At 50.2% G+C, this 11,455-nt stretch overlaps 2 protein-coding genes across 2 annotated transcripts in view; one reads left to right on the top strand and one right to left on the bottom strand.

Annotated features, from left to right (window-relative positions):
• ICMT (isoprenylcysteine carboxyl methyltransferase) overlaps window positions 1-6,426 on the top strand; it is a 15,081-nt gene extending 8,655 nt beyond the window's left edge. Inside the window, exon 5 of the mRNA XM_017498276.2 lies at window positions 2,982-6,426. Within this exon, the coding sequence (XP_017353765.1) occupies window positions 2,982-3,164 (183 nt within the window). The 3' untranslated portion in view covers window positions 3,165-6,426. The remainder of the gene's footprint in view (window positions 1-2,981) is intronic.
• A 1,811-nt stretch (window positions 6,427-8,237) lies between these two features.
• The window catches only part of RNF207 (ring finger protein 207), a 13,579-nt gene continuing 10,361 nt past the window's right edge, over window positions 8,238-11,455 (bottom strand). The window contains exons 12-13 of the mRNA XM_017498274.2: window positions 9,657-9,737; window positions 8,238-8,563 (exon numbers count right to left, since the gene is read on the bottom strand). Of these exons, the coding sequence (XP_017353763.2) occupies window positions 8,392-8,563; window positions 9,657-9,737 (253 nt within the window). The 3' untranslated portion in view covers window positions 8,238-8,391. The remainder of the gene's footprint in view (window positions 8,564-9,656; window positions 9,738-11,455) is intronic.

The following is an 11,455-nucleotide window of genomic DNA, read 5'->3' as shown; positions in this document are numbered from 1 at the left end:
TTTTTTTTGAGACAGTCTCGCTCTGTTGCCCAAGCTTGAGTGCAGTGGTGCGATCTGTAACCTCTGCCTCCCGGGTTCAAGCGATTGTCCTGCCTCAGCCTCCCTAGTAGCTGGGGCTACAGGCGTGTGCCACCACACCCAGCTAATTTTTTGTATTTTTAATAGAGACAGAGTTTCATTATGTTAGCCAGGACGGTCTTGATCTCCTGACCTCGTGATCCGCCTGCCTCAGCCTCCCAAAGTGCTGGAATTACAGGCATGAGCCACCATGCCTGGCCACACCCAGCTAATTTTTTGTTTTTTTTAGCGATGGGGTCTTACTGTGTTGCCCAAGCAGATCTCAAACTCCTGGGCTCCAGCAGTCCTCTCACTGCAGCCTCCCAAAATGCTGGGATTACAGGTGTGATCCTCCATGCCTAGCACCAAGCCTTATTTTTTGAAACTATCTCTTGATTCTGTACTCTTGGTTCTAGAAAAAGTTGGCCAAAGAATGTGAATAGATTTTGGAAAATTCGGAAAACTCTCTGAGTCTTTGGGCAAATCTGGAGATCTCTCAGGCATCCCATCAGCAATGCATGGTCCTTGGTGACTCTCTGGTGAACCCTAATGGTATAGTTGGGGCCAATTATCACATAGCATTTACTTTAAATTTTTGTTTCTGAAAATGTAAAACTCCCACATTAACAATCACCTTCCCTGGGAACAAATTGGTTATGATTGAATAATGTAATTTGCCATAAATGCTTGCCTACTGTATACATGTGTGCTCTAGAACTGCAGCGTTTTCCATACCTTTTTGCCCTAGATTTTTTGGGGGTCAAAAATCATATACACATGTGCCCCAGCATGTCTTTCCTGGAATAAGACTTACCCTTACTGTGTACAAAACACTGTTTTCTGTCTTACTATTTGTAATGCTATTCATGATGCTCTACATGGTTTCATGGCTCAGTAATGGGCTGCAGTCTACTGTCGAGAAAGCCTGCTATAGGGCGTCCCCAGCAAGCTGTGCCAGATGTGAGGGCACAGGCCCTGGAGTCACTGACTGGGCCAGTCCTGATTCTGCCATTCACTGCTTGGCCTCCCCTCCCTCTCATGTTAAAGTGGGAGTAGCTAGAAATGGTGGCACATGCCTGTAGTTCCCCCTACTTGGGAAGCTGAGGTGGGAGGGTGGCTTGGGCCAAGAGTTCAAGTCCAGCCTGGGCAATATGGACAGTGAGACCCTGTCTTTAAAAAATGAATAAGTAAAAATTTAAAAAGGCAAAGTGGGGATAGTAGTGTATCCTCAAAGGTTTGCCATGAGAGTTGAACAGTGTAATGATGGTAAACGGCTTAGCAGCGCTGGGAGCACAGTGAGTGCTGAATAAGAGAAGGCATGAGAAGTCAGGACGTGGGCTTGGCTCTCCAGGTGGCTGTACCGGCACCTAAAATGTATGTGTAGAAAGCATAAATAAAATGTATGTTGGGGAAGATGCATGCCCGTAGGGGACCAGTGGGCAGGAGTAGGTGAGTGGTTCCCTGAGAAGCTGGAGAATGCTTTTGACCTTGAAGGACTGTTTTGTTTTGTTTTGAGAAGGAGTCTCTGTTGCCCAGGCCGGAGTGCAGTGGCATTCTCAGCTCACTGCAACCTCTGGCTCCTGGGTTCAGGCAGTTCTCCTGCCTCAGCCTCCCAAGTAGCTGGGATTACAGGCCACCACACCTGGCTAATTTTCTATTTTTAGTAGAGACGACGTTTTGCCCTGTTGGCTAGACTGGTCTCAAACTCCTGACCTCAGGTGATCCGCCCACCTTAGCCTCCCAAAGTGCTGGGATTACAGGCCTGAGCCCCTGCACCCAGCCAGGATGTTCTTAAAAGTAGAAGAAAGGGCCAGGAGTTCAAGTTCAGCTGGGCTACATAGTGAAGCCCCATCTCTACAAGAAATAAAAAAAATTAACCAGGTGTAGTGGCTCATTCTGTAGTTCTAGCTACATAGGAGGCTGAGGCAGGAGGATGGCTTGAGCCTGGGAGGTCAAGGCTGCAGCGAGCCATGATTGTGCCACTGTACCCTAGCCTGGTGACAGAGCGAGACCCTGTCTCAAAAACAAAGTGGACAAACAAGCGGGTGTGATGACTCACACTTGTAACCTCAGCACTTAGGGAGGCCAAGGCAGGAGGGTCACTTGAGTTTAGGAGTTTGAGATGAGCCTGGACAACATGGTGAAAACCTGTCTTTACAAAAAATACAGCAACTAGCTGGGCTTGGTGTCACATACCCGTAGTTCCAGCTACTTGGGAGGCTGAAGTGGGAGGATCACTTGAGTCCAAAAGGTTAAGGCTGCAGTGAGCCATGATCACGCCACTGCACTCCACACAGCAGAGTGAGACCCTGTCTTGAGGGGGAAAAAAGAGGTAAGAGGCAAACTGGGCACAGCATGGGGAAGACAGGAGACTGGGGAAGTGGGCAAAATGCTGCTTTTCTGGGCTCGGAAACCCAGACTCGGGAGGTGGGGTTCAGGCGCTGGAGCTGAGCACAGAGGTGATCTGCTGGAAGGCGCGTTTCGGAAGCTTAGTTGGGTGCCCTGTATCTTGTGCTAAAGCAGAGGCCGTGGGGGTGTGAGGCAGAGGCCTGGACAGCTGTGGTGTAAGCAAATGCGTTTGTGTATGAGGGGTCCTGGGCAGGAAGGCAGCATGCACAGGACCCCATGTTGGGGAGCTCACACCAGGAGGTGGGGGCATTGCTGTCTCCCCGAGCTGAGGGTTGAAATCCCAGAGGTTGATCTTGTGATTTTCAGATTTGTCTCATGTAAGACTACAACAGAAAAGCATGTAAGAGAGGCCTGCAGCTCTGGGCGCTGAGGTGACAGTACTGCTCCCAGAGACCCTGACAGTCTCAGGAGGGCACGGGCAAAGAGATCCTCTGGGTATTAGAGAGAGGTGCCTGCCAAAGCACAAGGTGTCATCCCATGGTCACCCTGATGACCCCGGTGTCTCCCTCTGTCAGGTGATGCTGTGTAACCCCATCTGTGGCGTTGGGTATGCCCTGACAGTGTGGCGGTTCTTCCGTGATCGCATAGAAGAAGAAGAAATCTCACTCATTCACTTTTTTGGAGAGGAGTACCTGGAGTATAAGAAGAGGGTGCCCACGGGCCTGCCTTTCATAAAGGGGGTCAAGGTGGACCTGTGATGGGCAGTGACTCCGGTGACCTTGGGGCCTCCGACCCTGTGCAGCCTGGGACAAAACTGTTTCCGGTTGGCCGCTGCGACATGGATTTTCTTAATCGTTTTGTATGTCACTAGTCACTCTTCTGGAATGTCCCTTGAGACCAAGCGGTCAGAAGGCCTGAGGACCCAAGGCCCCACTGAAGCAGCCTGTCCTTGTGCTGAATCAAGGTGGAACGTGGGTGAAATACCAGTAAGAGGCAAATCACAGCAATATTCCACAGCGCCCTCCAGAGTGACCTGGGGAGAACCCAGGCCACACGCCACTGCCCCCGAGGCCAAAGTGTAAGTAAAGGATAACCAGGACTCCCTGGGAGAGATGGACTCTGTCCTCAGCAACACTTCCACAGCAGAAAGGGGTAGCGGGTACCCTGCTTATCAGTATTAAAAATGCATTTACAGCCTTTCATTTAACCGAAAAACAAACCGCTTTAACCTCTTTATTTCTGTCCACTGCATGAACATCTAGACAATTTGAAAGATACTTCCTCATAGGATGCTTTGGCCCTTCATCTATTTAATCGTAGCTACATATCTATTTTTTATAAGTAGCAGTACACCTTCCAAGGGGACTGGCTTGGTGTTCCTAGCTCAACTTTTATCCTGCAGCAAGTAAGCCTAGATACCTCCACACTATTTGGCCGAGTGGCTTTGTGTGATTATGGCCCCAGGCCAAGGGGACCATGGCCCTGGCCAGCTTTCCTGGGGGTCCTGGCTCCTGTTGTTAGTGACAGGCGGTTCAAAGGAGTGTCAGTTTCTCTTGATCCAAGAAGTGCTTACCAAATGCCTGCTCTGTGCACGGTGTTAAACACCGTGAAGTGCTGCTCTCCATTTATTTGGGATTTGATTCTCATTTTACCATAGCTTATATTCTCAATTTCAATGTAAATCTCAGAACTCTTGTTTTCTGTGTTCTGTTCTCAAAATTACATTGCCCCTCATATCATTTCAAACTGTTTTCCAAAGGGGTTTAAGCATATACAACGACAAATCCAAGCAGATTGACTCTCAAAAATAATCTTCAATAGTGCAAATAGTCCCAGCCAAGATTCAGTCAATATGTTTGTTTTGCAAGTTTGGGAGAGCAGTTGGCCTTGAGTCACACATCGAAGCTTTAAGAGGTGAGACGCTGGCTTCATTCTGGACAAGACAGGAACTTGGCCTCAGTGTGAGATCCTGCCACGCGGTGTTGCGGTGGCCTGATGAAGTGTGAATGTGAAGGCGGTGTCGGCGCGGGTGCAGAGCACCACTCTGTCACCCCACCGCGCAGCCTGTGAGGACCCACTAAACCTTTCCGTGCCTAGACCACCCCATCTGTGGAATGGGGTCAATACCACCTACCTCACAGGGGTGTTGTGAGGACTGAGAATAACAATGTCAAATGTTTTTAATACTCAGATGCAGGGGTGACATCAATGAAATCTGTACTGTAAAAAAGCTACACAAACATGGGCAGACATTTGGTTAATTGTGCCAGATACCTAAAATGTATGTTCAGAAAAGCATTTTATCAACTAAGAAATATGACTTATTTCTAGATTTCATGGCTTAATGAATTTTTTCATTGTTATATATACCAAAGAGGCTTACGGGTTCATTGATTACTAGTGTGACACCTGCTGGTTTGAAAATCAGACAGACTTGTCCATTGGCCCTCAAAATGGGCGTGCGGTGGGACTCTAGCCAAGGCGGTGACCGAGCCATCAATAGAATCTCTCTGGAGTGAAGGATCCCCAGTGGGACATCGACTGGCACTCGCTCTGTTTGGGAACTTGAGTTGAATCAGTTCTAAACTTGTCCTTTAGACCATGCCTAGGGCAGCAAATTTCCACTTCCTAGAACTGCAAACTGGGAGAGGATGTAGTTAGATTCTGGCAGCCTGCCCCAGCTCTTTGAGGGAAAGTTCTTTCCTCTGTATCTAAGTAGCATGGGGCCCAGCCTCCATTCCCATTGGGAGCCATGAAGTTTTCTTGTTGATAGGTCTGGGGCAGCTGTTAGCAGCCCCCGGCCTTGTGGATGGTAAGACTGATAGTGTTGGCATTTAATACCGCCCTCCATCTGCCAGAGGCCAGAAAGCCCACCTTCACACCGGGCCCATCCGCTGGAAGGAACCCAGGAGGCAGGTCTTAGGGTTTCACAGTGACATGCTGCCCGACACCAGGGGAAACTTGACATTGTAGCCTGCTTTAAAGAGGAATTCCAGGGGTGGGGATGGTGAGAGAACATTCCCACCCTCCTTATAATCCCAGGGCAGAAGTTAGCAATTGCTTAGGGATAAAATATGAACTCCTTGAGGGCAGGATTTGGCAAGTGATTGACTTCTTTTTAGTTCCATGATCTGGAGATTATTTTTAGCTTTATAAATTCAGCAGTGGTGGGGCCTGCGGCAGAGAATCAGGTTAATGAGGTAAAGGCTTTTCTGGGTATTTGCTGCCAAGGCCACATCACCAATTTTCTCATTTAAAAAGCTGTCAAGAGATTTATTTTTCCATTGCAGGTTTTAAAGTGGAGATTCTTAAATGGAAAATAGGTACTGCCCAGAACAAAGCTACTTGGAAACAGCATAAAGTGAAGCCTTTCGTGAGGGCTTGCAGGCTACTGCTGAGTGGCAGTTTACAGAAGAGGTCACGGGGTGAGCCTCTTAGCAGGACAGAAAACGAGGTAGTGGCCCACCTGCCACCCCTTTGCTGGTGCGAGCTGCTCCTTAAGCCTAAAAAGTAGGCTCCCTTCTGTTTATATACCAATCTGAGGGGTTGTTTTGACAGGGAAAACGTTCCTGAACCAGGAAGTTGCATTAACCGATTAGGCTTAGTAAGATCTCGGCCACAGCTGGCTGCCAGCAGTCCGCTCACGATAGGCACAGCACACCACTGTCCCTTCGCTGCACTTTCTTCCTGCCTTAGGTAGTTGGGCTTGCCCACCATAGTTTGCTTTTGTAGTGGTTTGGCAAGGTTAGAAGACCTTGACCTCTCTGTCGTGGTGGGAAGTGCTTATTCTCTGGGCGCCTGCTGCAGAAGATGTGGCACCTGCCATGGGTTTGGAAGACCCGGCCATCTGCAGTAGAGGCGGTCTGTCCCATTGCAAGGAGAGGAACTTAATGGAGTAATTATTCTACTCTTTTTACATACAGAAATGTTTATTTAAATATTCTAAATTGGATTTTCTTTCACAGATACTGATTATTCTTTCCAGTTCTTAAATAAATAAAACTGCACTTGATTACACTCTGAGCCGTGGTGTGATTGTATGGGATGTAGAAACTCTGAGGTCATGTCACTCCTGGGGAAGAAAAGTCTCAAGCCTTCAGCCTCAAACCACGTGTGTTTTGCCCCCTCAATTTCCTTCTGGGTTTCTATCCCTAACCAGTTGTAACGATAATTCCTTTTGCCCTGCAGGCCACCACAGAGGTCTCTAAGGCCTTGGAACGGGAACCTCAGTGCTCTGAAGTAGCAGATGTAGGGGAAGTGGACATCGATGTGAGTGATGTGTTTATGTGTTGAACGTGCTGGTCTGTGTTAGCACGTAGACCCATTTGCTGTTAACCACTGAATCAGCTGAAAATTTGCTTAAATGTGACTTGTCTGGGCATCAAAAACTTTTACAATTTTAGGTCATGTGGGTTAATTTTTAAAAGCATTTATTAAACTCCTCTAAATGAAAAGGGTACTCCAGAGAAAAGGAAAACTGCTCAGAAAAAGCTACTAGAAGAAACGTTGCTGCTGCCCAGGGCGTCGCTATCAATGGAAGGCAGATGCAGGAGGGGTGCGGTAGTTTGGGAAAGCAGCGAGTTGTAACCGAGACCATCTGCCACGTAAGCTGGCCAGGTGCTAACCTCTGGCTGCAGGAGCTCTGCACTTGCTGGAAAGGGAGAGAAGCTGGAACAAGGGTTCCTCGTCCTTCCGTGAGTCACTGCTCAGATTACTGGGTGGGACTTTCCAGTGGCACCAAGTTAACAGTGGGACTGTAATTCCGGAGAAACTGGATTCCTTTGTGATAGGGCAGATGCTACTCAGCAGTGGAGTCTTGTTACCTGCAACTCAAACTGGCACAGCCTGATGGAGCACGCCCTGCCCCAGCACAGGGCGTGGCACACGGACACTCGGTGCATAGGAGTGGAACGGGTGAGGGGTTTCTTCCTGGATGGCCACTCCCTGAATGTTTTCCATGGGGACTGGGAGTCATCACAAGCCACTGTGACAAGGACGAAGACTTCGTGCCATACAAACACGGGCAAAAGCAAAACAGCCCAAGCCAAAGAATCTGAAATTATGACCTGTTGGAGCTGCCAGGTTCACGATTGACAAGTGATTACCTTTTCTTTTTTTTTTTTTTTTTGAGACAGAGTTTCACTCATGTTACCCAGGCTGGAGCGCAATGGCGCGATCTCGGCTCACCGCAACCTCCGCCTCCTGGGTTCAGGCAATTCTCCTGCCTCAGCCTCCTGAGTAGCTGGGATTACAGGCACGCGCCACCATGCCCAGCTAAAGTGATTACCTTTTCAAGAAATAACCGGCTGGGGACTGCCTCATGCCTGTAACCTCAGCACTTTGGGAAGCTGAGGTAGGAGGATTGCTTGAGTTCGGGAGTTCAAGGCCAGCCTGACCAACATGGAGAAACTCCGTCTCTCCTAAAAATACAAAAAATTAGCTGAGTGTAGTGGCACATACTTGTAATCCCAGCTACTCTGGAGGCTGAGGTAGGAGATTCCCAGGAGGTGGAGGTTGCGGTGAGCTGAGATCGCACCATTGCACTCCAGCCTGGGCACCAAGAGCGAAACTCTGCCTCAAAAAACAAAAACAAAAAACCGTTGGCCAGGCATGGTGGCTCACGCCTGCAATCCTAGTACTTTGAGACGCTGAGGTGGGTGGATCACCTGAGGTCTGGAGGCCAGCCTGGCCAACATGATGAAACCCTGTCTCTACTAAAAATACAAAAAATTAGCTGGATGTGGTGGCGGGCACCTGTAATCCCAACTACTCAGGAGGCTGAGGCAGGATAATCACTTGAACCCGGGGGGCAGAGGTTACAGTGAGCTGAGATTGCACCACTGCACTCCAGCCTGGGCAACAACAACAAAGAGTAAAACTCCATCTCAAAAAAATTAAAATAACCATCATGGGAACAACCTTCTCTCCAGTGTCCCAGTCTGATGCCTGCTCTAAGAGCCTGACCATGGGGACCGGTCCCACTTGCTAAGTCGGGTGTTCCCTCCATGTGGAGACATTGCTCCCGTTTTTCTGTTTGGGTCTGTGATGGTCCTTGTTTTTCGGTAGAAGCTCTTCCGAGAGGCTGTTCAGAGCCCAGGTGTTTCCTTTAGACTCTGATGTCTTCTCTTTCTTTTCTGGGACACTTCCTGGATTATTCCTAAAGGGACAGTCTCATGTGAGCCCACACCGCTCCCCCATTTCACTGTATCCCTGCACTAAAATCCTCTCAAGCCAAAGCTCTCAGAATGGAAAGTCTTCCTGGAAGGCCCCAGTGAGTAAGCATGCCTTCAGAACCAGGAAGGCTTGTCTCAGGATCCTGTCTACTACTGAGTAGGAGCCTGTCCCCAGGGATGGGTGTGAGTTGCTGAACCATCAGGCTGTGTCAGCGGTTTCTGGTGACAGAATTCAGAAGCATCTGAGCTAAATAAACAGCGGGCCAGGTACGGTGGCTCACATCTGTAATCCCAGCATTTTGTGAGGCCAAGGCGGGCAGATCACAAGATCAGGAGTTCGAGACCAGCCTGGTCAACATGGTGAAACCCCGTCTCTACTAAAAATATAAAAAAATTAGCCGGGTATGGTGGCACATGCCACCCATACTACTCGGGAGCCTGAGGTAGGAGAATTGCCTGAACCCAGGAGGCAGAAAAAAAAAAAACAGCTGTGCCAGGGAGGCTGGGGCCAGACTCTGCCCTGTCACCAGCCATGCTGTGACTCTGGCCAGTTCAGCAACCCTCAGCATACCCGCTAGCCTCTCTGATTCCACAGTGCTGTCCCCCACCCTGTTACTGAGTACATTTTCCTGAGAGCAAAATACAGAAAGATCAGCCTGTGACAGTGTCGTGGGTGTTACTGCACAGCCTTCTCTTCCTCTGTCAGGTATTGGGGCACACACCGTGGCTCTGGGGAACAGTCCTCAGTCGCTTTCTCATGTCAGTGACCCGAGTCCCCTGGTGTCAGTACCTGCAGGTCCCAGTGGTGAAGGCAGACACTAGCAGCAGCCGTGGCTATTTATAATGGTAAGATGGGGTCCCGTCTATCAAAGTCACACCCGTTTTATCTACAAGGTCACTTGTTTAAGTCACTCATCCAGGCCGAGAGCCTCTCTGACCCCTTGTTCTACAAAGATGCCCAGCTGAGGCCCCAGAGCTGGAATCAAAGGGGGAAAAGCAGCCTGGTTTCCTTTGTCCTCCTGTTGGCCTCGGAATCCATGTCGCACGCCCGCTCTCATTTAGAGAGACTTGCTTTACCTGGCTAACGCCACGCTGTTCCTGCTGTCATCCTGCGTGTTTTGTAGACTCTCTGACTGCTCATCCACAGGTGCCTGAAACCTGGCAAGAGAGCAGGCACCGGAATCTCAAGGGAGCAGAGCCAGCTGCTGCCCAGCCTTAAGCTCAGAAACCTCAGAAAGCACTGTGCCGACACTCATGGGCCCACCTAGTGCGTCATTCTTTTGGTCCTCAAGTATTTATTAAGGTCCAGTGGCTGGCGGGGGCCAGGACTGTGTGGTGTGTAGAAGCCAGACCCTGCCCTGATGGAAGCCACGTGCTGGCCAGGGCAGACACACTGAGGGAGGGAAGGAAGCACAGTGGGAGGTGAGGGCGCCAGCCAGGGGACCTGCTGTAATCCAGGTGGTGTCGGGAAGGCTGCTGCTGACATTTATCAAAGCTGAGGCCTGAGGGTCTGTGAATGCTCAGGCAGAGGCCCAGAAATAGGACAAGTCTAGCTTTTGGGGGGAACTGAAAGGGAACTGTAACCAGGGTGTTATGAGGGGTAGACACGGTCACAGGTGCAAAGGGAAGGTCCCCAAGAGAGCTGTCCAGCCCCACTGTGATGGGAATTGTAGGCTTCTAAAGGACCCCTGGCTGCATGGCAGCTGGAGGGACAGGAGGATAGGCCATGATGGTTTGGATTCATGGGAGCAACAGAGACCAAAGCGGGCGGACTGAGGGTGGGACAGTAGAGCCGGCAAACTTGAGGGTGGGCTGGAAACGGAGTGGGTGAAAGGAATCCAGGCTTTCTCCTGGGCTTTTCACCTGAGTGAATGTGGTTTCATTCACTGAGACAGGGAGATGGGAGTGGCCTGTCTGCCAGAGGACGTCCAGGATTCCGGCCACTGCTGAACTCGCAGTGCCTGTCAGACACCCAGGTAGGGCTGCCCAGCAAGGGGGCAGTGGGAGATGAGTCTGGCGCTCCAGTTAGCACTGTGCTAGAGCAGGATCTGTGGTCATCTGCATCGCGATGGGCTCTTAAAGCCAGGGACTGGATGAGGTCACCCAAGGAGCGAGAGTAGGAGGTGGAGAATGCCTGGGGCTGAGCCCTTGGGAAAAGCTGGTATCTGGGCACTGAGCTGAGGAGGCAGAGCCAGCCAGAGACCAGGAAGGGATGGCTGGAGAGGCTGGAGGGAGCATGAGACTGTGGGCTGTCAGCAACGACAGAAGGCGTACTGAAGACTAACATGGCTTGGCACAGTGGCTCACGCCTGTAGTCCCTGCATTCTGGAAGGCTGAGGTAGGAGAAACACTTAGCCCAGGAGTTTGAGACTAGCCTTGGCAACATAGCAAAACCCCATCTCTACAAAAAATATAAAAATTAGCTGGGCAGCTGGGCACGATGGCTCATGCCTGTAATCCCAGCACTTTGGGAGGCTGAGACGGGCAGATCACAAGGTCAGGAGTTCGAGACCAGCCTGGCCAATATGGTGAAACCCCATCTCTACTAAAAATAATAAAAAATTAGCTGGGTGTGGTGGCACATACCTGTAATCCCAGCTACTCAGGGGGCTGAGGCAGTAGAATCACTTGATCCCAGGAGGCAGAGGTTGCAGTGAGCTGAGATCACGCAACTACACTCCAGCCAGGGCAACGGTGTGAGACTCCATCTCAAAAAAAAAAAAAATTAGAGGCTGGGCGCGGTGGCTCACGCCTGTAATCCCAGTACTTTGGGAGGCCGAGGCGGGTGGATCACGAGGTCAAGAGATCGAGACCATCCTGGTCAACATGGTGAAACCCCGTCTCTACTAAAAATACAAAAAATCAGCTGGGCATGG

Source organism: Cebus imitator, unplaced genomic scaffold (genome assembly GCF_001604975.1).
Source record: "Cebus imitator isolate Cc_AM_T3 unplaced genomic scaffold, Cebus_imitator-1.0 Scaffold240, whole genome shotgun sequence".
NCBI lineage: Eukaryota > Metazoa > Chordata > Mammalia > Primates > Cebidae > Cebus > Cebus imitator.
The sequence above is the reverse complement of the archived record's forward strand: the minus strand, read 5'-3'. Positions and strand labels throughout refer to the sequence as shown.